The sequence below is a fragment of the Oncorhynchus mykiss genome, chromosome 4 (assembly GCF_057628025.1).
Source record: "Oncorhynchus mykiss isolate SJ-2025 chromosome 4, ASM5762802v1, whole genome shotgun sequence".
Taxonomy (NCBI): domain Eukaryota; kingdom Metazoa; phylum Chordata; class Actinopteri; order Salmoniformes; family Salmonidae; genus Oncorhynchus; species Oncorhynchus mykiss.
In genome coordinates, this window is record NC_143025.1 from 54,529,089 (window position 1) to 54,553,857 (window position 24,769).

The 24,769-nt window shown below is 42.3% G+C and overlaps 1 protein-coding gene across 3 annotated transcripts in view; it reads right to left on the reverse strand.

The window, feature by feature from the left end:
- LOC110521981 (protein sel-1 homolog 1) overlaps positions 1–24,769 on the reverse strand; it is a 74,337-nt gene that overhangs the window by 26,087 nt on the left and 23,481 nt on the right. For all 3 annotated transcript variants that reach the window (XM_036975504.2, XM_036975503.2, XM_090232286.1), the window contains 10 exons: positions 21,980–22,147; positions 21,370–21,475; positions 7,329–7,491; positions 6,933–6,986; positions 6,732–6,791; positions 6,525–6,606; positions 6,049–6,203; positions 4,424–4,480; positions 4,231–4,299; positions 3,283–3,360 (listed from right to left, as the gene is read on the reverse strand). In XM_036975504.2, the coding sequence (XP_036831399.2) occupies positions 3,283–3,360; positions 4,231–4,299; positions 4,424–4,480; positions 6,049–6,203; positions 6,525–6,606; positions 6,732–6,791; positions 6,933–6,986; positions 7,329–7,491; positions 21,370–21,475; positions 21,980–22,147 (992 nt within the window). The remainder of the gene's footprint in view (positions 1–3,282; positions 3,361–4,230; positions 4,300–4,423; positions 4,481–6,048; positions 6,204–6,524; positions 6,607–6,731; positions 6,792–6,932; positions 6,987–7,328; positions 7,492–21,369; positions 21,476–21,979; positions 22,148–24,769) is intronic.

The window sequence follows — 24,769 nt, forward strand, 5'->3', positions numbered from 1 at the left end:
GACCCCAAGCATACTTCTAAAGTTGTGACAAAATGGCTTAAGGACAACAAAGTCAAGGTATTGGAGTAGCCATCACAAAGCCCTGACCTCAATCCTATAGAAAATGTGTGGGCAAAACTGAAAAAGCGTGTGTAAGCAAGGAAGCCTACAAACCTGACTCAGTTATACCAGCTCTGTCAGGAGGAATGGGTCAACATTCCCCCAAGTTATTCTGGGAAGCTTGTGGAAGGCTACCCAAAACATTTGACCCAAGTTAACCTTTTGCGTGTAGGGGGGCAGTATTTTCATTTTTGGCTAAAACACGTACCCATTTGAAACGGCCTATTTCTCAGCCCCAGAAACTAGAATATGCATATAATTGTCAGATGAGGAAAGAAACACTCTAAAGTTTCCAAAACTGTAAAAATATTGTCTGTGAGTATAACAGAACTGATATTGCAGGCAAAAACCTGAGGAAAATCCAATCAGGAAGTGCCTCTTATTTTGAAACATCTCTGTTCCTATGCATGCCTAACCTCCATTTAAAGGGATATCAACCAGATTCCTTTTTCTATGGCTTCCCTAAGGTGTCAACCGTCTTTAGACATAGTTTCAGGCTTTTATTTTGAAAAAATTAGTGTGAAAGATCACATTGCGTAAGTGGATAGGTGGGGGCTCCCAGAGTGAGTTTTGCGCTACAGAGTAAAGCGGCCATTGTTCCACCCGGTGTTATTGAAAAACCTACACACCCGGTTGATATATTATCAAATATATATTTTAAAAACAACCTGAGGAATGATTATAAAAACGTTTGACATGTTTCTGTGGACATTATGGAGACTATTTGGAATTTCCGTCTGCGTTGTCGTCACCGCTCTTTCCTGTGGATTTCTAAACATAACGCGACAAACGGAGGTATTTTGGGTATAAAAATAATATTTATGGAACAAAAGGAACATTTGTTGTATAACTAGGAGTCTCGTGAGTGAAAACATCCGAAGATCATCAAAGGTAAACGGTTAATTTGATTGCTTTTCTGATTTTCGTGACCAAGCTTCCTGATGCTAAGTGTACATAATGCTATGCTAGGCTATCGATAAACTTACACAAACGCTTGGATTGCTTTCCCTGTAAAGCATCATTTCAAAATCTGAGACGACAGGTGGATTAACAAAAGGCTAAGCTGTGTTTTGTAATATTGCACTTGTGATTTCATGAATATGAATATTTTTTTAGTAATATTATTTGACTGTGGCGCTATGCTATTCAGGTGTTGCAGACGAAAATGATCCCGCTAACGGGATGGGTAGCGCCAAGAAGTTTTTAAACAATTTAAAGGCAATGTTACTAAATACTAATTGAGTGTATGTAAACTTCTGACCCACTGGGAATGTGATGAAAGAAATAAAAGCTGAAATAAATCATTCTCTCTACTATTATTCTGACATTTCACATTCTTAAAATAAAGTGGTGATCTTAACCTCTCTAGGGTCCGTGGGATGGTAGCGTCCCACCTGTCAACAGCCAGTGAAACTGCAGGGCGCCAAATTCAAAACAACAGAAATCCCATAATTAAAATTCCTCAAACATACATGTATTTTACACCATTTTAAAGATACGCTTATTGTAAATCCAGCCACAGTGTCCGATTTCAAAAAGGCTTTACGACAAAAGCAAACCAAACGATTATGTTAGGTCAGAGCCAAGTCATAGAAAAACACAGCCAATTTTCCAGCCAAAGAGAGGAGTCACAAAAAGCAGAAATATAGATACAATTAATCACTAACCTTTAATGATCTTCATCAAATGACACTCATAGGACTTCATGTTACACAATACATGTATGTTTTGTTTGGTAAAGTTCATATTTATATCCAAAAATCTGAGTTTACATTGGCGCGTTATGTTCAGTAGTTCCAAAACATGCAGTGATTTTGCAGAGAGCCACATCAATTTACAGAAATACTCATAATAAACATTGATAAATGATACAAGTGTTATTCACAGTGTTATTCACAGAATTGAAGATATGCTTCTCCTTAATGCAACCGCTGTGACAGATTTAAAAAAAACTTTACGGAAAAAGCAAACCATGCAATAATCTGAGTACTCAGACGACAAATCAAGCCAGATTGATATCCGCCATGTTGGAGTGAACAGAAGTCAGAAATAGCATTATAAATACTCACTTACCTTTGAAGATCTTCATCAGAATGCACTCCCAGGAATCCCAGTTTCACAATAAATGTTTGTTTTGTTCGATAATGTCCATAATTTATGTCCAAATTCCTCCTTGTGCGTTCAGCCCAGTAATCCAAATTCATAACGCACGAGCAGACGAAAAGTCCAAAAGTTCCATTACAGTCCGTAGAAACATGTCAAACGATGTATAGAATAAATCTTTAGGATGTTTTTAACATAAATCTTCAATAATGTTCCAACCGGAGAATTCCTTTGTCTGTAGAAAAGCAATGGAACGCAGGTCGCTCTCACGTGAACGCTCGGGACTGAGCTCGTGGCTGCTGGCAGACCTCTGACTCATTCCCCTCTCATTCTGCCCCACTTCACAGTAGAAGCCTCAAACAATGTTCTAAAGACTGTTGGCATCTAGTGGAAGCCTTATGAAGTGCAACATGACACTGTGTATTTGATAGGGCAAGAGTCGAAAAACTACAAACCTCAGATTTCCCACTTCCTGGTTGGATTTTTTCTCCGGTTTTTGCCTGCCATATGAGTTCTGTTATACTCACAGACATCATTCAAACAGTTTTAGAAACTGCAGAGTGTCTTCTATCCAAATATGCATATTCTAGCTTTTATGGCTGAGTAGCAAGCAGTTTAATTTGGGCACGCTTTTCATCCAAAATTCCCAATGCTGCCCCCTACCCTAGAGAAGTTAACTGACCTAAAACAGGGAATTTTTACTGGGATTAAATGTCAGGAATTGTGAAAAACTGAGTTTAAATGTATTTGGCTAAAGTGTATGTAAACTTCCAAATTCAACTGTAACTGATCGATCCTGAAAAACCATGTTGTCATTGAAAAGCGATGTATAAAGAATGTTTCTGTCCCAGCAGTTTTTGACCACTATGAACACTCTTTTATTGGTAATTCTTACAGGCATATGTACAGGCACTGTGGCCTATGTATAAGATACCCAAAGAAGTGAATAGTTTGATAAAAGGACATGTTAAGAAAACACAGTTATACAGATATCATTATGGATGTATAACAATCAATGGTTGGACCATAGAAATATGATGTCCACACTAGTGATTCTATTTCTAAGATTTGGACACTCACCAGGTCAGAGGCCTTCTTGAAGTACTGCAGTGCCGTCTCATTGTTCTGAGACAAGTACTCACTGCCATCCGAGTACATCTGACAGAGAGAGAGACCGAGAGTGAGCGAGAGACAGAGAGCGAGCGAGCGAGAGACAGAGAGCGAGCGAAAGACAGAGAGCGAGCGAAAGACAGAGAGCGGGCGAAAGACAGAGAGCGGGCGAAAGACAGAGAGCGGGCGAAAGACAGAGAGCGGGTGAAAGACAGAGAGCGAGCGAGCGAGAGACCGAGAGCGAGCGAAAGACAGAGAGCGAGCAAGCGAAAGACAGAGAGCGAGCGAGAGACAGAGAGCGAGCGAGAGACAGAGAGCGAGCGAGAGACAGAGAGCGAGCGAGCGAGAGACAGAGCGTGAGACAGAGAGCGAGCGAGAGACAGAGAGATCGAGCGAGTGACAGAGAGCGAGCGAGAGACAGAGAGCGAGCGAGCGAGAGACAGAGCGTGAGACAGAGAGCGAGCGAGAGACAGAGAGATCGAGCGAGTGACAGAGAGATCGAGCGAGCGAGCGAGAGACAGAGAGCGAGCGAGAGACAGAGAGCGAGCGAGAGACAGAGAGAGCGAGCGAGAGAGAGAGCGAAAGAGCGAGTGAGACAGAGAGCGACATAGCGAGTGTGAGACAGAGAGCGACATAGCGAGTGTGAGACAGAGAGAGCGAGAGACAGAGAGTGCGAGTGACAGAGAGAGCGAGTGACAGAGAGAGCGAGTGACAGAGAGAGCGAGCGAGCGAGAGACAGAGAGAGCGAGCGAGCGAGAGACAGAGCGAGCGAGAGACAGAGGAAAATAGAATAAAGAGAAGGGGAGACAAGGGAGCATGAGGAGAAACCACTGGAAAGTAACACAGCCACAGAGTAAGGTTTGCGTTACTTATTTCTACACAGTGCTACAGGCCTATAAGATCATGTAATAATCTTACCTTCCCAAGGAAGGCCATGGCGTGTGTGTTCCCCGCATTCGCTGCCTGGTTGAAGTAATCATACGCCCGCTGTCGACAAACAAACATTTCATTTGTGACCAACTCCACACAACAACTTCACATTGAATACAAGAGTGAGCATGACATAGAGCTAGTGTCTGAATAATTTGAAAATGGGTTAGCGAAAGTTTACCTGGTGGTTCTGCTCCACCCCCCGACCACCGTGCAGATGCAGCTGGCCCAGTCCCACCTGTTGTGGACAAAGGGTCATGGCACGAAACATGACGAATGAGTCCCAAATGGCGCCATATTCCCTATATAGTACACTAATTTTGACCAGAATCCACCCTTTCAACCATTACACGCTTACTGATTATCATACTATAGCCGTGCAAGCCAGTGCGTGCAAGCGCCAGAGAAACTTGAAAACGAATAGACTCAGAAAGTGATTTGATTACTTCCTTTAACTCCTGCAAGTGCGAGGAAGTATATAATGTCAACAAAACTAAGGAGATGATTGTGGACTTCAGGAAACAGCAGAGGGAACACCCCCCTATCCACATCGATGGAACAGTAGTGGAGAGGGTAGTAAGTTTTAAGTTCCTCGGCGTACACATCACAGACAAATTGGTCCACCCACACAGACAGCATCGTGAAGAAGGCGCAGCAGCGCCTCTTCAACCTCAGGAGGCTGAAGAAATTCGGCTTGTCACCAAAAGCACTCACAAACTTCTACAGATGCACAATCGAGAGCATCCTGTCGGGCTGTATCACCGCCTGGTACGGCAACTGCTCCGCCCACAACCGTAAGGCTCTTCAGAGGGTAGTGAGGTCTGCACAACGCATCACCGGGGGCAAACTACCTGCCCTCCAGGACACCTACACCACCCGATGTCACAGGAAGGCCATAAAGATCATCAAGGACAACAACCACCCGAGCCACTGCCTGTTCACCCCACTATCATCCAGAAGGCGAGGTCAGTACAGGTGCATCAAAGCTGGGACCGAGAGACTGAAAAACAGCTTCTATCTCAAGGCAATCAGACTGTTAAACAGCCACCACTAACATTGAGTGGCTGCTGCCAACACACTGACTCAACTCCAGCCACTTTAATAATGGGAATTGATGGGAAATGATGTAAAATATATCACTAGCCACTTTAAACAATGCTACCTAATATAATGTTTACATACCCTACATTATTCATCTCATATGTATATGTATATACTGTACTCTATATCATCTACTGCATCTTTATGTAATACATGTATCACTAGCCACTTTAACTATGCCACTTTGTTTACATACTCATCTCATATGTATATACTGCACTCAATACCATCTACTGTATCGTACCATCACTCATTCATATATCTTTATGTACATATTCTTTATCCCCTTACACTTGTGTCTGTCTATAAGGTAGTAGTTTTGGAATTGTTAGCTAGATTACTTGTTGGTTATTACTGCATTGTCGGAACTAGAAGCACAAGCATTTCGCTACACTCGCATTAACATCTGCTAACCATGTGTATGTGACAAATAAAATTTGATTTGATTTGATTTAATTGGTATAATTCCTCAAATTCATCATTTATGGAATTTTCCACTTTCCCTGACTGCCTAGCTTTAACTTTGATGATTGTTAGTTCTCAAAGATTACATTATGAAACAAATACGTAAAGGTTTTTATCTTTTCTACATACTTTCAACATAGTTTTAGTGCTTCACGTTTACACTGATTGCTTTTTTCCATCGCAAAGATTTCCTATTCAAAGAAGATCACTAAGAGCAGTGTGCCCCATCTGAACCCTAACCTGGGCCTGGACATCTCCCTTCTCAGCCAGGAACTGGTAGTACTGGATCAGGTCTTCCTCCAGCATGCCGCTGGTAGAGCCTGGGTTCTCCACCTCGTCCAGCAGACGTACCCTCTGCACCGCACTGCCTCCCGTCAGGGACACGTCACTGGCCACTGGAGAGTGGGTGACAGAAAGACAATGTTTCTGCCATAAATTGCTCTGTGAATAAAATATATTTTTTTGAACACAGTTGAGTTGCAGCCTTTGCTTTTGTTTTATCAGTTTGCGGAGAATCTGGGGATTTTTCTATTAAAAGGTCAGCACCTACAAATATGCAATAGACACTTCGCAACAAGAACATCTACTTTTCAAACTCTACTGCACATGCTCGTTTAGGGCTGTTCAGATGCAGGTGTTCTCCATTCAAAACACTGACAAACTGTCATCTGAAATAGTGAAAGTGTTCAATTGGTTGGCAGCAGGTGGCTTCTTACCATGATTGGCCACCAGTCGGTAGTGCGTCAGTGCTGATTCACAGCTCTGGGGCACACCCACACCACCCCAGTATCGGTATCCCTAAAGAGAGAATGGTAGCAAAGGGAGAAAAGGTCAATCATCATACAGTATATATCCATAAGAGAGAAACGATACACATTAATAGGCTTCTCTATTCAAATCTTCAAAAAGCAGAAGTAGCTCACCAGAATCATATGAGCCACCAGGTTTCCACCCAAAGCCCCGAAGGTGTAGTAAACCAGTGCCTGGAAAAGAGTTATGCTTTACTTTACATTCCTGGTTAAGGAGGTAACTCCATATTATCTAAGAAAGCTACCTCTAAACAAATACAGCTTTTCATCAGTATATAGGGTACATGGAAAGAAGGAGAGGCTAGATGTTGGTACCTTTGCTTGACTGGAGTTCACTCCTAACCCAGCAGCGTACAAGAAACCAAGTGCCTGTTGGAAGATACCGGGTGGAGCGTTAGAATACCACACAGAGATGCATGAACATAGATTAAATAGTATATGCATATATCAACTGTTAGTTTTCGTCAGTCAACATTTCTATTCAAGTCATATACTTTAAAGCAAGTTTTATACGTAAGACGAAGGACATACTGTGCTTATTTTGAAGGACATTCAACTCTGTTCATCAACGGACGACTCTCATTGAAAAACCATCAACTCAATCCGTCATTTTAAGACAAAAGCTGTCTGGCTGTAGCCCTAAGCATCAACAGAGCATGTTTAAAATGTCTACCCCGGATGCATGAAGTTTAAATAGGAATGTTCCATTACCATCTGAGCTTTGGGGGAGCCCTCCAGGGCCAGCTTCTCAAACAGCTCCTTGGCCTTGGGGATGTTCTGGGTCATATAGTCTCCAAACAGCATGGCGTAGGCCACCTTCTCCATTGCCTTGTGGTGGCCTTTCCAGGCCACCTTCAATAGCTTCTCATACAATCTGGTGAGGAAAAAGATGAAGATTGAGAAGTTAAAGGTGTGTGGATGTAGCCTGGGCTGGTCTAGAGGTCTAAGCCTCTCCTCTAGAACACGTGTACTAAGTACTGCTGCAAGCAAGGGTTCCAATCCAACCCACTGACAATATCTTTCCTCCTTCCTTTCTCTCTGTCGATCCTGTCCAAGATAGATAAAGATACAAAATAAGAAAGGAGTAGGACTGCCCCAAATCGGGAAAAAGGTGTTGTGGACCAGATTAGTGACAAGACATATCAAGCATATCAAAGCTTTCAGAAAGTATTTCACACCCCTTTACAGCCTGAATTTAAAATTGCTTAAAAGTATATTTTGTGTCAGTGATCTACACAGAATACCCCATAATGTTATTTTTTTTTATTGAATATCCAAAACATACAATATACTTGCAGTGAAGCAACTTAACTATACCATTCAAGTCATCCAACAGATTCCCATTCACAGTGACACACAGAAGCATCCAGGGTCAATGCCCTGCTCAAGGGCACGTTGACCGATCTCCCACCAGGCCAAAAAACGTGAACCCGAACCCTCCAAAATCCCCCCACAGTTCCCCAATAGCTGTACCTCAACAATTCAAGACTCCTCCCACAGAACCCCCCAATGCACCAACAACCAAGAGAATGAACTAAAGAGAAAAAAGAAAGAAGAAAACGGCAAACAACAATGCAAAAAAAAAAAAAGGATATCAATCATCAATCAAAATAAAATCATAACAGCAATGCCAAATGTATATGTTTGTGTGCATGTCTGGCACTATTACATGTATGTGTGTGTTCTTGTATGTGTTTATTTGAATGAGAGTGTGTGTATATGCATGTGTACAAACACCTGCAATGCATTAGCCACAGCCAACCCGGAATTAGCTGTAAAAACACTGCCCCTCAGTGTCATTCAAACATACTTTGTTGTATTTTGACTTTATTTTTTACTTTTATCTTTGACCATCATTCTCTCTCTCACGCAACAACTCCACTCAAACTTGTCTCCAATTCCACATACCAACCCTCAGCCCATCCCATCAACAGTGGGGCAAAAAATTATTTAGTCAGCCACCAATTGTGCAAGTTCTCCCACTTAAAAAGATGAGAGAGGCCTGTACATTTCATCATAGGTACACTTCAACTATGACAGACAAAATTAGAAAAAAAATCCAGATAATCATATTGTAGGATTTTTAATGAATTTTTTTGCAAATTATGGTGGAAAATAAGTATTTGGTCAATAACAAAAGTTTATCTCAATACTTTGTTATATACCCTTTGTTGGCAATGACAGAGGTCAAACGTTTTCTGTAAGTCTTCACAATTTTTTCACACACTGTTGCTGGTATTTTGGCCCATTCCTCCATGCATATCTCATCTAGAGCAGTGATGTTTTGGGGCTGTTGCTGGGCAACACGGACTTTCAACTCCCTCCAAAGATTTTCTATGGGGTTGAGATCTGGAGACTGGCTAGGCCACTCCAGGACCTTGAAACGCTTCTTACGAAGCCACTCCTTCATTGCCCGGACGGTGTGTTTGGGATCATTGTCATGCTGAAAGACCCAGCCACGTTTCATCTTCAATGCCCTTGCTGATGGAAGGAGGTTTTCACTCAAAATCTCACGATACACGGCCCCATTCATTCTTTCCTTTACACGGATCAGTCGTCCTGTTCCCTTTGCAGAAAAACAGCCCCAAAGCATGATGTTTCCATCCCCATGCTTCACAGTAGGTATGGTGTTCTTCGGATGCAACTCAGCATTCTTTGTCCTCCAAACACGACGAGTTGAGTTTTTACCAAAAAGTTATATTTTGGTTTCATCTGACCATATGACATTCTCCCAATCTTCTTCTGGATCATCCAAATGCTCTCTAGCAAACTTCAGACGGGCCTGGACATGTACTGGCTTAAGCAGGGGGACACGTCTGGCACTGCAGGATTTGAGTCCCTGGCGGCGTAGTGTGTTACTGATGGTAGGCTTTGTTACTTTGGTCCCAGCTCTCTGCAGGTCATTCACTAGGTCCCCCCGTGTGGTTCTGGGATTTTTGCTCACCGTTCTTGTGATCATTTTGACCCCACGGGGTGAGATCTTGCGTGGAACCCCAGATCGAGGGAGATTATCAGTGGTCTTGTATGTCTTCCATTTCCTAATAATTGCTCCCACAGTTGATTTCTTCAAACCAAGCTGCTTAACTATTGCAGATTCAGTCTTCCCAGCCTGGTGCAGGTCTACAATTTTGTTTCTGGTGTCCTTTGACAGCTCTTTGGTCTTGGCCATAGTGGAGATTGGAGTGTGACTGTTTGAGGTTGTGGACAGGTGTATTTTATACTGATAACAAGTTCAAACAGGTGCCATTAACACAGGTAACGAGTGGAGGACAGAGGAGCCTCTTAAAGAAGAAGTTACAGGTCTGTGAGAGCCAGAAATCCTGCTTGTTTGTAGGTGACCAAATACTTATTTTACACCATAATTTGCAAATAAATTCATTAAAAATCCTACAATGTGATTTTCTGGATTTTCTTTTCTCATTTTGTCTGTCATAGTTGAAGTGTACCTATGATGAAAATGACAGGCCTCTCTCGTCTTTTTAAGTGGGAGAACTTGCACAATTGGTGGCTGACTAAATACTTTTTTGCCCCACTGTATCTCTTCTGGCCACCCACTTCGTGTTTCTACGCAACATAACATTCAACTATGCTATGATGTTTAACGAACAATTTATCTAATCTAATCGAATAGAATCTGCAGATTGCGTGTTGAAGATAAATACTTTTACTATAAGTATTAACATGATAGTAATTCACTCACCCGATCTCTCCAGATTTCCTAACAGTACTATTTCTAGGGTCAATTTTAGATCAATGCTATGCATTTTCAGCCATTCCTGAACCTGAGACCAGAAACAGGCTACCTGAGGGCAATACCAAAATAAATGGTCTATTGATTCTGTATCCTCACAACAAAATCTGCAGACCATTTATGATCTGCTGTAATCATGCTGTAATCAATTGGTTGTACTCTTGGATTGAGAAGACTTTCCCGTACAATTCTGATAACTCCATGAAGGACATAACTCTACCATTACAATTTACAATATCATTTAAGAACAAAACACCCTTTTCAAACATCTTTCCCATAAATACAGGTATTTTATCAACCAGCACATTTGAGTTCAGCCATAATATTTGTTGTAATATTTGTTCTATCTTTTCAGGGGAATGAAATTGTAGACAGCTCTGAGTTTGAGTTTATTTTATTTTTACAGGGACAGTGCACATTAATCAACGTTTCAGTAAAAGTGCCGGTTTTAGCCAGATGGCTAATTTTCAACCGCAGTCCCTGGGCAGGTTATTAAAAACATTTACAATATAGACAATAGCAACATAGGACAAGCAAGATGTAGCATGTGTAGCACATTAGAAGCATGTGTTTCAGACATAAGGAAGTGGATGGCTGCAAACTTTCTACTTTTAAACTCGGACAAAACAGAGATGCTTGTTCTAGGTCCCAAGAAACAAAGAGATCTTCTGTTGAATCTGACAATTAATCTTAATGGTTGTACAGTCGTCTCAAATAAAACTGTGAAGGACCTCGGCGTTACTCTGGACCCTGATCTCTCTTTTGAAGAACATATCAAGACAATTTCAAGGACAGCTTTTTCCAATCTACGTAACATTGCAAAAATCAGAAACTTTCTGTCCAAAAATGATGCAGAAAAATTAATCCATGCTTTTGTCACTTCTAGGTTAGACTACTGCAATGCTCTACTTTCCGGCTACCCGGATAAAGCACTAAATAAACTTCAGTTAGTGCTAAATACGGCTGCTAGAATCCTGACTAGAACCAAAAAATGTGATCATATTACTCCAGTGCTAGCCTCCCTACACTGGCTTCCTGTCAAGGCAAGGGCTGATTACAAGGTTTTACTGCTAACCTACAAAGCATTACATGGGCTTGCTCCTACCTATCTCTCCGATTTGGTCCTGCCGTACATACCTACACGTACGCTACGGTCACAAGACGCAGGCCTCCTAATTGTCCCTAGAATTTCTAAGCAAACAGCTGGAGGCAGGGCTTTCTCCTATAGAGCTCCATTTTTATGGAACGGTCTGCCTACCCATGTCAGAGACGCAAACTCAGTCTCAACCTTTAAGTCTTTACTGAAGACTCATCTCTTCAGTGGGTCATATGATTGAGTGTAGTCTGGCCTAGGAGTGGGAAGGTGAACGGAAAGGCTCTGGAGCAACGAACCGCCCTTGCTGTCTCTGCCTGGCCGGTTCCCCTCTTTCCATTGGGATTCTATTACAGGGGCTGAGTCACTGGCTTACTGGGGCTCTCTCATACCGACCCTGGGAGGGGTGCGTCACCTGAGTGGGTTGAGTCACTGATGTGGTCGTCCTGTCTGGGTTGGCGCCCCCCCTTGGATAGTGCAGTGGCAGAGATCTTTGTGGGCTTGTCTCAGGATGGTAAGTTGGTGGTTGAAGATATCCCCCTAGTGGTGTGGGGGCTGTGCTTTGGCAAAGTGGGTGGGGTTATAGTGGGGTTCTTTCCGTCCTGTTTGGCCCTGTCCGCAGGTGTCCTCGGATGGGGCCACAGTGTCTCCTGACCCCTCCTGTCTCAGCCTCCAGTATTTATGCTGCAGTAGTTTATGTGTCGGGGGGCTAAGGTCAGTTTGTTATATCTGGAGTACTTCTCCTGTCCTATTCGGTGTCCTGTGTGAATTTAAGTGTGCTCTCTCTAATTCTCTCTTTCTCTCTCTCGGAGGACCTGAGCCGTAGGACCATGCCTCAGGACTACCTGACATGATGACTCCTTGCTGTCCCCAGTCCACCTGGCCGTGCTGCTGCTCCAGTTTCAACTGTTCTGCCTTATTATTATTGGACCATACTGGTCATTTATGAATATTTGAACATCTTGGTCATGTTCTGTTATAATCTCCACCCGGCACAGCCAGAAGAGGACTGGCCACCCCACATAGCCTGGATCCTCTCTAGGTTTCTTCCTAGGTTTTGGCCTTTCTAGGGAGTTTTTCCTAGCCACCGTGCTTCTACACCTGCATTGCTTGCTGTTTGGGATTTTAGGCTGGGTTTCTGTACAGCACTTTGAGATATCAGCTGATGTACGAAGGGCTATATAAATACATTTGATTTGATTTGATTTAGCATACAGACAGAGCAACATAGAACAAAAAGCAGCAAGACAAAATTCATAAAAGCAACAAAGTGTTTCCACACCAGTTACAGACAACAGACATGGAAAGCGGCAACACACAGCTAGGGATTATGTTCACAAATCTGATTGACCTTTAGCCATGTCTTCAAGCATTTTGTGAAAGTGTGATATGTGGTGCAGTTATGTGTGTCTGAAGGCAGTGTATTCCAGACATGTGAAGCTCTCACAGAGAAAACGGATTTACTAAAGGTGCTTTTCCTTAAGGGAACTATACAGTCACCTCTCATGGCAGACCTTGTGGATCTGCTGCCATATGTATGGGTTTTCTGTTTAACAAAAATACTGAGTGGGGGGGGAGCCAGGCCATTTAGAATCTTGAATCCAAGACATGCATCGGTGTATTGCACAAGATTTTCCCAACTCAGGAGCTCATGCTTTCTGAGGATGTAACAGTGATGATGGCTATTGGGCTTCCTATCAAGCACTTTGAGAGCCTGTTTGTAGACAGACTGAATAGGTCTTAATGTTGTACAGCAAGCTTGGGCCCAACTAGTCAAGCAATATGTTAAGTGGGGGAGTATCATAGATTTGAAGTACAGTTTTGCTACCCCTGTAGTCAAACAATTTCGTATAAATCGGAAATTAGCTAGGTTGAATTTGGTTATTTGAATTACCTTTTTCACATGCTTTTTAAAAGAGAGGTTGGAATCAAGTATGATGCCAAGGTACTTAAAATCAGATACCACCTGGAGCTTCTCCCCTGACACATAGACATCTGGCTCAGTAGCATCTGTTGCCCTCTTTGTGAAGAACATGCAAACAGTTTTTTTCACATTGAGATGCAAACATGAGTCACTGAGCCACTTTGTAACCTGACCATTACAGTAGTGAGTTCTTGTGCAGCTTGTTGTTTGCTCTTTCCATGCACATATATCACTGTATCATCTGCATACATTTGAACTTCAGACCCAGTACAGACAGAAGGCAGATCATTAATGTACAGGCTGAACAGGAGGGGCCCCAGGATTGACCCTTGGGGCACGCCCACATCATAGCTAAGAGTGGGCGACAGCTCATTGCTCACTCTGACACACTGAGTTCTGCCTTCAAGGTATGATTTCATCCATCTCAAGGCATCAGGGGAAAAGTTGAACTTGGACAATTTTGTGATGAGAATCTCATGGTTAACAGTATCAAAAGCCTTCCTTAGGTCCAGAAACACAGCTCCAACAACGCACCCTTTGTCCATCTTGGACTTCACATTTTCCAGAAGAAAGCAGTTGGCCGTTTCTGTGGACTGTTTCGCTCTGAAGCCAAACTGCATGGAGTGTAATGTGAAGGGGCTGTTGTTGAGGTGGGCAATCAGTTGTTCTGCTACACACGTTTCAACAACCTTTGACACCACAGGTAGTATACTAATGGGCCTGTAGTTACTCACGTCAGAAGGGTCGCCTGATTTAAAGATGGCCGTTATTATGACCGACTTCCATACCCTTGGAAACACCCAGGACCAATAGATGTGTTGGTGACCTTAGTAATGGGGCCAATGAGTGACTCTTAGTAGTTTTTAAGAAAGGTAGAGTCCAGCCCAAACACATCTTTGGCTTTAGAGTTCTTTAGTGAGCTAATTACCTTTTTCACCTTTGACTCAGAAACCTCCCTTATGATGAAGACAGGTTGAGCATCATTTACTAGCACTGAGCCCAAGAAACCAGTGGAGGGGTTCTGTGTCAGTACCCTGACAGAGTCAATAAAGTAGGAATTGAAGGCTATTGCTATTTCGACTGCATCCTGTGTTAGATTGTTATTCACCATGATTTCTAGCCTTTTTGCAGTGTTACTATGGTCTTTCCCTGTTAACTTTCTTAGATTCTCCCAGATCAGTTTAGAATTTCCCTTTCCCTCACCAATTATGTTAATAAAAAAGTTTGCCTTGGCCTGTCTGATTTCTTTCATCACCTTATTTCTCAACATGGTAAACCTACGTCTGTCATGCTCTAATTTGGATCTTAGGGCTATTTTTAAAGCATAATCTCGTTCTTTCATCAATTTCCAGATTTCTCCATTTAGCCAAGGAAGAGTGCTCTTTTGGCCAGGTTTGGATTTGATTTTCTTTAGGAAACCATTTATTGTAGTCTGGATTATGGATAGAAAAACCTGACTATCAGCTTCCACGTCAAGAGTTCATTCCCTTAATTGCGTTTTCAAAATAGCTTAATTCACTCTTAGGTATTCTGAGTTGATTCTGCTTTCTAACAGTAGAGAGGTTAAACCTGCTCTTAGACAGCTTTCTGGCTATAAGTGTCAGATTATGATCAGACAGCCCAGTAACCATATTGAATGATTTAGTCACTCTCTCTAGTTTATTACTGAACACCAAATCAATCTGTGTTTTAGAGCAACAAGTCACCCTGGTTGGTCCTTTAACTAGCTGTGTAAGGTCAAAGGTATTAGTGATTCGTTTGAGGGTTTTCCTACAAAACTTGTCTTCTTCTAATTAATGTTAAAATCTCCTGTTAAGATTACCTCTTTCCCAAAGTCACATTCCCTAAGCATGTTATTAAACTGATCAAAAAACACACTTTTGGTGGAAGGTGGCCTATACATTCCAATACGGGTAAAAGACATTTGGGGAGACAGTGTAACGTTCAGGCCAATACATTCTAGTTCATTATCACATGACCACTCAATTCGTTTACATCGGATATGTTCTTTAATGTAAATCATCACACCCCCTCCCTCCTCTTCCTTCAATCCTGTCTCTCCTGAAAACATTGTAGCCAGGCACAATCAAAGCAGCATGTAGAGAGTTGTTATGGAGCAATGTCTTTGAGAGGCAGAGGAAGTCAAGGTTGGAGTCTGTGAGTAGATGTTGAATTTGATCACTTTTTGGAATGACACTACAAATGTTCAAGTGCCCCCTAGTAGTCCCTTGGGCTTAGCTCGTGGGTCCCAGATGACTCGAGAGTGATTGACACATTGAAAAAAGTAAAATGTTCTGTGTTTTCTGACGGCTGGGTTTAGGGTGTTTTGTTTAGTTTTGATTAGGGGCAGTTCGGTAGCGCAATTAACAATCCCTCCCGCCTGCACTGGAGGCGGGGAACTAATTAAAACAGTTGCGTACCAGAAGTAGAGTCAGGGATCGCATATAGCGACTTGGGTATGTTTGAAGAGTCAAAATCTATCCTGGAGCCAGGTGAGTCGAGAGAAACCATGGGACCATAGCACTCACCCACTTCCACAGCAGCGACGATCAAGCGGCCATCCACCGCTTTCCACTCCGGTGCGTATCGCTGGCTCGGTGATGTTGGGCCCAGGAAGGAGTTGCTCATCCCCGGAGAGCAGGAGGGTAGTGAACAGGTAGTTTAACAGTTTCCGATAAATGTTGGACTTGTGTTTGTTACGCCTAAACGGTTCAGTGGAATAGGGAGCGAGATAGACTTGGCCATTATTCAGAACATTATGGTACGCTGTGTACTGTCCGCTCCCGTGGTACGGTGAACCAATGTGTTTGGTGTTGATATTCACCGGCAGTAGATTTGTGCCATCCCAGCAAGGAAGCACTGAGATTATCAGTAGAGCAGCTACATAACTGACAATCATGGCAGAGTACTGGAGATAAAACACATAATTGCGCTTTAACTCTTTGCATGAGTTACTTAGCTGGGGTCGGCGTACACCTGATGGTTTAGATCAAATTACAGCATTCGAATGAGAAGCGGCACCTGCCGCACCACCCTGTCTTCCGTCCGCCATCTTGCCACCGCCACCTTCACAATGATGTCTAACATCTTCAGCAAAGCTTGTTTGAAAAAGAGAGATACTTTTTTCAAAGTATCATTTTTTTATTAATCGAAAATGAGACATGGCAATCTGCACAAAGGCAAATTTTTTAAACAATGGATGAGCTTTTCTTAGTTATCTACTTGAGAACCATTTAGGGTTCAAGTAAAAACTTTTGAATAAGTGAAGTTTTTAGGGTGAGGCTTAGTGCTTTTATATTTAATAGGCTCAACCCAATTCCTATTCATTATATAGATAGGCTCGTTTTATTTTGTCGGGTATAGCGGCCCAGATAAAGCGAAATATTTTTGCTCATATGATTTGAATAACGAATCATCAGGAGTAGGCAGCGCCATAACTAAGTGACTAAACTGAGATATGACTAAGGAGTTAATCAAGGCAATTTTTCCATAAATAGACAGGTATTTATCTCTCCATGGTTGCAGGATCCTGTCTATTTTTATAAGTTTTCTATTAAAATTCATTGCGGAGAGCTTATTTATATCTTTGTGATATGTATACCAAGTATGTCTACTTCACCATCTGCCCATTTTATAGGTAAACTGCAGGGTAATGTTAAAGTGGTATTAGTTAAAGATCCAATACGTAATATTGTACACTTATCATAATTAGGATTTAGTCCAGAGAGGATAGAAAAGTTATCTAGATCTTCAATGAGACATTGCAGGGATCTAACTTGAGGACTTAATATAAAACTTGAGTCATCAAAATCCGTTATAAATACCATTCCTGGCTTCTTAGATGTTTCATAATGTTCTATTATTTCTAGTAGTTGTCGCATATTATCTCCAATGTATCGTCCATGTAAAAAAATCTGTCTGAGCAGGATGAACAATACCTGGTAAAACCCTTTTAATTCTGAGAATTTTAAAATTTCGCTAGTATTTTTGCATCACAACACTGAAATGTAAGGGGCCTCCAGTTTTATTTTAGATAGACTGGATCTTTATATTTGCCATCTGGGTCTTGTTTTAAAAATAGAGAAATCAGACCTTCCTGCTGAGTACCTGACAGACTTCCATTTCTATAGGAATAGTGACAAAGCCCTCCTGACAGAGCTGGTGTAACTGAGTCAGGTTTGTAGGCCTCCTTGCTCGCACACGCTTTTTCAGTTCTGCCCACAAGTTTTCTATAGGCTTGAGGTCAGGGCGTTGTGATGGCAACTCCAATACCTTGACTTTGCTGTCCTTAAGCCATTTTGCCACAACTTTGGAAGTATGCTTGGGGTCATTGTCCATTACGAAGACCAATTGAAACCAAGCTTTAACTGATGTCTTGAGATGTTGCTCAATATATCCACATAATTTTCATTGTGAAGTGCGCCAGTCCCTCCTGCAGCAAAGCATACCCAAAGCATGATGCTGCTTCACAGTTGGGATGGTGTTCTTCGGCTTGCAAGCCTCCCCCTTCTTCCTCCAAACATAACGATTGCCAAACAGTTCTATTGTTTCATCAGACCAGAGGACATTTCTACAAAAAGTACGATCTTTGTCTCCATGTGCAGTTGCAAACCGTAGTCTGGCTTTATTATGGCAGTTTTGGAGCAGTGGCTTCTTCCTTGCTGAGCGGCCTTTCAGGTTATGTCGATATAGGACTCGTTTTACTGTGGATATAGCTACTTTTGTACCTGTTTCCTCCAGCATCTTCACAAGGTCGTTTGCTGTTGTTCTGGGATGGATTTGCACTTTTCGCACCAAAGTACGTTCATCTCTAGGAGATAGAACGCGTCTCCTTCCTGAGCGGTATGACTCCTGCGTGGTCCTATGGTCTTTATACTTGTGTACTATTGTTTGTACAGATGAACGTGGTGAGTGTATGTAAACCTCCGACTTCAACTGTGTGTACATTCGTGGCCAAAAGTTTTGAGAATGACACAAATATTAATTTCCACAAAGTTTGCTGCTTCAGTGTCTTTAGATATTTTTGTCAGATGTTACTATGGAGTACTGAAGTATAATTACAAGCATTTCATAAGTGTCAAAGGCTTTTATTGACAATTACATGAAGTTATTGTAAAGAGTCAATATTTGCAGTGTTGATCCTTCTTTATCAAGACCTCTGCAATTCGCCCTGGCATACTGTCAATTAACTTCTGGGCCACATCCTGACTGATGGCAGCCCATTCTTGAATAATCAATGCTTGGAGTTTGTCAGAATTTGTGGGTTTTTGTTTTTCCACCTGTCTCTGAGGATTGACCAAAAGTTCTCAATGGGATTAAGGTCTGGGGAGTTTCCTGGCCATGGACCCAAAATATTGATGTTTTGTTCCCCAAGCCACTTAGTTATCACCTTTGCTTTATGGCAAGGTGCTCCATCATGCTGGAAACGGTATTGTTCGTCACCAAACTGTTCCTAGATGGTTGGGGAAAGTTGCTCTCTGAGGATGTTTTGGTACCATTCTTTATTCATGGCTGTGTTCTTAGGCAAAATTGTGAGTGAGCCCACTCCCTTGGCTGAGAAGCAACCCCACACATGAATGGTCTCAGGATGCTTTACTGTTGGCATGACACAGTACTGATCTTAGCGCTCACCTTGTCTTCTCTGGACAAGCTTTTTTCCGGATGCCCCAAACATTCGGGAAGGGGATTCACCAGAGAAAATGACTTTACCCCAGTCCTCAGCAGTCCAATCCCTGTACCTTTTGCAGAATATCAGTCTGTCCCAGATGTTTTTCTGGAGAGAAGTGGCTTCTTTGCTGCCCTTCTTGACACCAGGCCATCCTCCAAAAGTCTTCGCCTCATTGTGCGTGCAGATGCTCTAACACCTGCCTGCTGCCATTCCTGAGCAAGCTCTGTACTGGTGGTGCCCCGATCCCGCTGCTAAATCAACTTTAGGAGACGGTCCTGGCGCTTGCTGGACTTTCTTGGGCACCCTGAAACCTTCTTCACAACAATTCAACCGCTCTCCTTGAAGTTCTTGATGATCCTATAAATGGTTGATTTAGGTGCAATCTTACTGGCAGCAATATCCTTGCCTATGAAACCCTTTTTGTGCAAAGCAATGATGACGGCACGTGTTTCCTTGCAGGTAACAATGGTTGACTGAGGAAGAACAATGATCCCAAGCACCACCCTCCTTTTGAAGCTTCCAGTCTGTTATTCAAATTTAATCAGCATGGCAGAGTGATCTCCAGCCTTGTCCTCGTCAACACTCACACCTGTGTTAACGAGAGAATCACTGACATGATGTCAGCTGGTCCTTTTGTGGCAGGGCTGAAACGCAGTGGAAATGTTTTGGGGGGATTCAGTTCATTTGCATGGCAAAGAGGGACTTTGCAATTAATTGTAATTCATCTGATCACTCTTCATAACATTCTGGAGTATATGCAAATTGCCATCATACAAACTGAGGCAACAGACTTTGTGAAAATTGATATTTGTGGCATTCTCAAAACTCTTGGCCACGACTGTGTATATATATATATATATATATATATACACATATATATACACACATTTTAAACATGCATCCTGTTTGCAACAAGACACTTAAGAAATACTGCAAAAAATGTGGCAAAGAAATTAACTTTTTGTCCTGAATACAAAGTGTTATGTTTGGGGCAAATCCAACACAACACATCACTGAGTACCACTTTTCATATTTTCAGGCATGGTGGAGGCTGCATCATGTTATGGGTATGTTTGTCATCAGCAAGGACTAGGAAGTTTTTTAGGATAAAATACATGAAATACAGCTACAAAGACGGGCAAAATCCTAGAGGAAAACCTGGTGCAATCTGCTTTCCAACAAACACTGGGAGACAAATTCACCTATCAGTAGGACAATAACCTAAAACACAAAGCCAAATATACACTGGAATTGCTTACCAAGAAGACATTGAATGTTCCTGAGTGGCCTGGTTACAGTATTGACTTAAATTGGCTTCAAAATAAGGCAAGACTTGAAAATATGCAAATATTTTGCAATCCGGGTGTGCAAAGCTCAAGAGACTTACCCAAAAAAATCTCACAGCTGTAATTGCCCCCAAAGTTGCGTCTACAAAGTATTGACTCAGGGGTGTAAATACTTATGTAAATTCGATCTTTTGTATATCACTTCCAATGAATTTGCAAACATAAAAAATATATATATATATTCTCATTTTAGGGTATTATGGCAGGAAACAGCAGAGGGAGCACCTTGGTTTAAAACAGAGACGTGGGATTTGACTAACTGCTGCTATATGCACCTGAGCCTCATCTAGGCTACCATTTGTATAGCCACATCATGGGTTAGCACATGCTGAGATGATAGGATGGCTATTTTGTGATTTTAGTAAATAAGAATGAATATTTATATAGGAATGTGTGTGTACATTGTGTGTGTACATTGCCTTCAGAAAGTATTCATACCCCTTGACTTATTCCACATTTTGTGGAATCAAATTGTATTGTCACACACACATTTAGCAGATGTTATTGCGGGTGTAGCGAAATGCTTGTGTTTCTAGCCCCGTCAGTGAAGTAATATCTAACAAGTAATATCTAACATTTTCACAACATACACCCAATACACACAAATCTAAGTAAAGGAATTGAATTAAGAATATCTAAATATATGGGCGAGCATATATGTCAGAGCGGCACTAAGGTACAGTAGAATACAGTATTTATAAATGAGATGAGTAATGCAAATGTGGATACGTCAATGTGGAGGGGTTTCCCAAAACCGGTCCTAACTTTCTCTAGCAACCTAAAGACGGTCTGTCTGCATTTTAAAAAGTGTGTTTGGTGTTGATCGCTTAAGTGGTTTAAGCGCTAAAGCAAATAATAATAAGAGTAAGTGGAATGTCTAGAATTTTCTTGCTTTCAGCAGGCACACTTATGAACACTAAAGGAGAATGTGAGAGATTAGTGTGTAGGTAAGACAAGGAAGAGAGCTCACTCTTTCTTCTGGCTCTTCCGGTTGGTTCCGTTGATCATGCGGAGGGCAGTCTGGTAATCCTTTTCGGCCTCCTCCGCTACATGCCTCTGCTCAGCCTGCTCCTCCGCTACAATACAACACAATTTGATTTATTCACAATTTGTTTCAGCCTCGTAAGTGGTGGGTGTGTCCCTCTCTATGGGGTGTGTCCCTCTCCAACGCTCTAACTACTAGCCTACCTGCCGCCCCAAAAGGTCCCTAAAGCACACACATCCTTGGGTCACTCGTCTTCTCAGTTCGCCGCAGCTAGCGACTGGAACTAAATGCAACAAACACTCAAACTAGACAGTTTTATCTCTATGGGAGAGGGACAAAAAAATGTGTCTTGTTTTGACATATGCATGCTGTAAGAGGGAGGGAACGAAAAGAGACAGAAAAATTGCTGTCAGCTAAGGTTCACTCAAATGATTGGTCAGTATAGGCCAATTCCAAATTTGTTCCTCACTGAGCTTACAAGTTTTGCAATAGCTCACAAATTAAACCAATATATTCACTCACTGAATACTATTAGAATATAACAGTAACTAACCTTTGAGTTTCCTCAAAGTCTGAAATGCCCATGTCGACTTACTCTCACAGAAACCCCATTTCTTGTCCCTGTCGTAGTCGTAGGTTGTGGCGCACCACAGGCGTTCGTCCCCCCGTCCATCGGTGGTACAGTCCGAGTACTCCTTCCCCAGGAAGAGAAAGGGGAACAGACAGGGCTCCCTATTGGCTGTGCCCCCATTCACCACAGGAACTGCATCAAACATAAATCACAAAAGGGAGGGGAGTTAGTATGTTCAAGCAAAAACACAGACAGAAAGCAGATGGATGATGATAACCCCGTGTGTGTGTGTGTCAAACATGAACAAAAGTACATAAAAGTAAGATCAAATACGAATCAGGGTCTTTGCCCTGGTTTGCCAACTACCTCTCTCAAATAGTGCAGTGTATAAAGTCAGAACATCTGCTGTCTCAGCCACTTATTTACAGACAGCCACTGCCTGTCACCAAGGAAGTACCCCAAGGCTCAATCCTAGGCCTCACACTCTTCTCAATTTACATCTTCAACATAGCTCAGGCAGTAGGAAGCTCTCTTATCCATTTATATGCAGATCATACAGTCTCATACTCAGCTGGCCCCTCCCCGCATTTTGTGATAAACGCTCTACAACAAAGCTTTCTTAGTGTTCAGGGGCAGAATGACAGGTTTTTACCTTGTCAGCTCTGGGATTCGATCTAGCAACCTTTCGGTTACTGGCCCAACGCTCTAACTACTAGCCTACCTGCCGCACCAAAAGGTCCCTAAAGCACACACATCCTTGGGTCGTCCGTCTTTTCAGTTCGCCGCAGCTATTGGAACTAAATGCAACAAACACACAAACTGGACAGTTTTATCTCAATCTCAAATTTAATTTAAAGACTCAATCATGGACACTATTACTGACAGTTGTTGCTGCTTTACGGGATGAATTGTTGTCTCTACCTTCTTGCCCTTTTGTGCTGTTGTCTGTGCCTGTTTTTGCCCTGCTACCATGTTGTGCCGCTGCCACGTTGTGTTCAAATTAAATCAAAAGTTATGTCACGTGCCGAATACAGCAGGAAATGCTTACAGTGAAATGCTTACTTACAAGCCCCCTTCAATGCAGTTAAGAAAAATAACAACAAAAAAGAGTAGCAATAAAATAACAATAGCGAGGCATACAGGTTGTACCAGGAACAGAGTCAATGTGCAGGGGCACCGGTTAGTCGAGGTGATTGAGGTAATATGTACATGCAGGTAGCTATTAAAGTGACAATGCATAGATAATAACAAAGTAGCAGCAGCATAAAAGAGGGGGGGGAGGGGTGCAATGCAAATAGTCTGGGAAGCCATTTGATTAGAAGTTCAGGAGTCTTATGGATTGGGGGTAGAAGCTGTTTAGAAGCCTCTTGAACCTCGACGTGGTGCTCAGGTACCACTTGACGTGTGATAGCAGAGAGAACAGTCTGACTAGGGTGGCTGGAGTCTTTTTTAGGCCTTCCTCTTGGTCTTGATCACATTGAGGGAGAGGTTGTTGTCCTTGCACCACACGGTCAGGTCTCTGACGACCTCCCTATAGGCTGTCTCATCACTGATCAGGCCTACCACTGTTGTGTCATCGGCAAACTTAATGATGGCGTTGTCATATGTTGCTGCCATGCTATGTTGTTGTCTTACGTCTCTCTTTATGTAGCGTTGTCTCTCTTGTCGTGATGTGTGTTTTGTCCTAGTTAAATGTGTTTTCATTTCCAATGAAGGCCAACTTTTACACTGAGATTGAGTTCAAAAAGACATCACACTGTTGCTATACTACAGAGCAAGATCTACTCAGGCTTTCATAAAGATAGCCAGCTTCAGTTAGCTTCACATTCCAGCTCAGGCTTCATCCGTACTACAACGGTGGATATTGCTCGTCCACCTGCCCGCTAACTAACAGGCTTGTAACTGCACGCGCATGTCGTACATTGCTCGTCAAACGCCAAACGCCAAACAAGCACCCTTTTCCCACTCCTATCGTTCCTTCAATCTGTGGAAAATCTTGTAGCCATAGAAGGGTTTTTGGACTGTTAAACTCATGGGTACATTAGCAATGGCTGCCAGTCTTGACTTGAATGCGAACTGCCATCTATATATTAAACACAGTGTACAAAAGATTAGATACACCTTCCTAATATTGTATCCAATGCTTCCCACAGTTGTGTCAAGTTGGCTGGATGTCCTTTGGGTGGTGGACCATTCTTCATACACACGGGAAATTGTTGAGCGTGAAAAACCCAGCAGTGTTGCAGTTCAGAGGGTACTGCATACAGCCCAGTATATCACTGGGGCCAAGCTTCCTGCCATCCAGGACCTCTATACCAGGCAGTGTCAGAGGAAGGCCCTAAAATTTCCAAAGCATCCAGACACCTTAGTCATAGACTGCTCTCTCTGCTACTGCACAGCAAGCGGTACCGGAGCGCCAAGTCTAGGTCCAAAAGGCTCCTTAACAGCTTCTACACCAAAGCCATAAGATTCCTGAACAGCTAATCAAATGGCTACCTGGACTATTTGCATTGTCCCACCCCCATATTTCCATGCGTAGTCACTTTACCTCTACATGTACATATTACCTTAACTACCTCAACTAACCTGTGCCTCCCCACATTGACTCTGTACTGGTAATCCCTGTATAAAGCCTCGCTACTGTTATTTCATTGTTAACCCTTAATAATATTATTTTTTTTATTTCGGTTTATTTTTATAAATACTTTAACACATATTATTCTTAAAACTGCATTCTTGATTAAGGGCTTGTAAGTAATCATTTCACTATAAGGTCAACACCTTTTGTATTCGGCGCATGTGACAAATAAAATT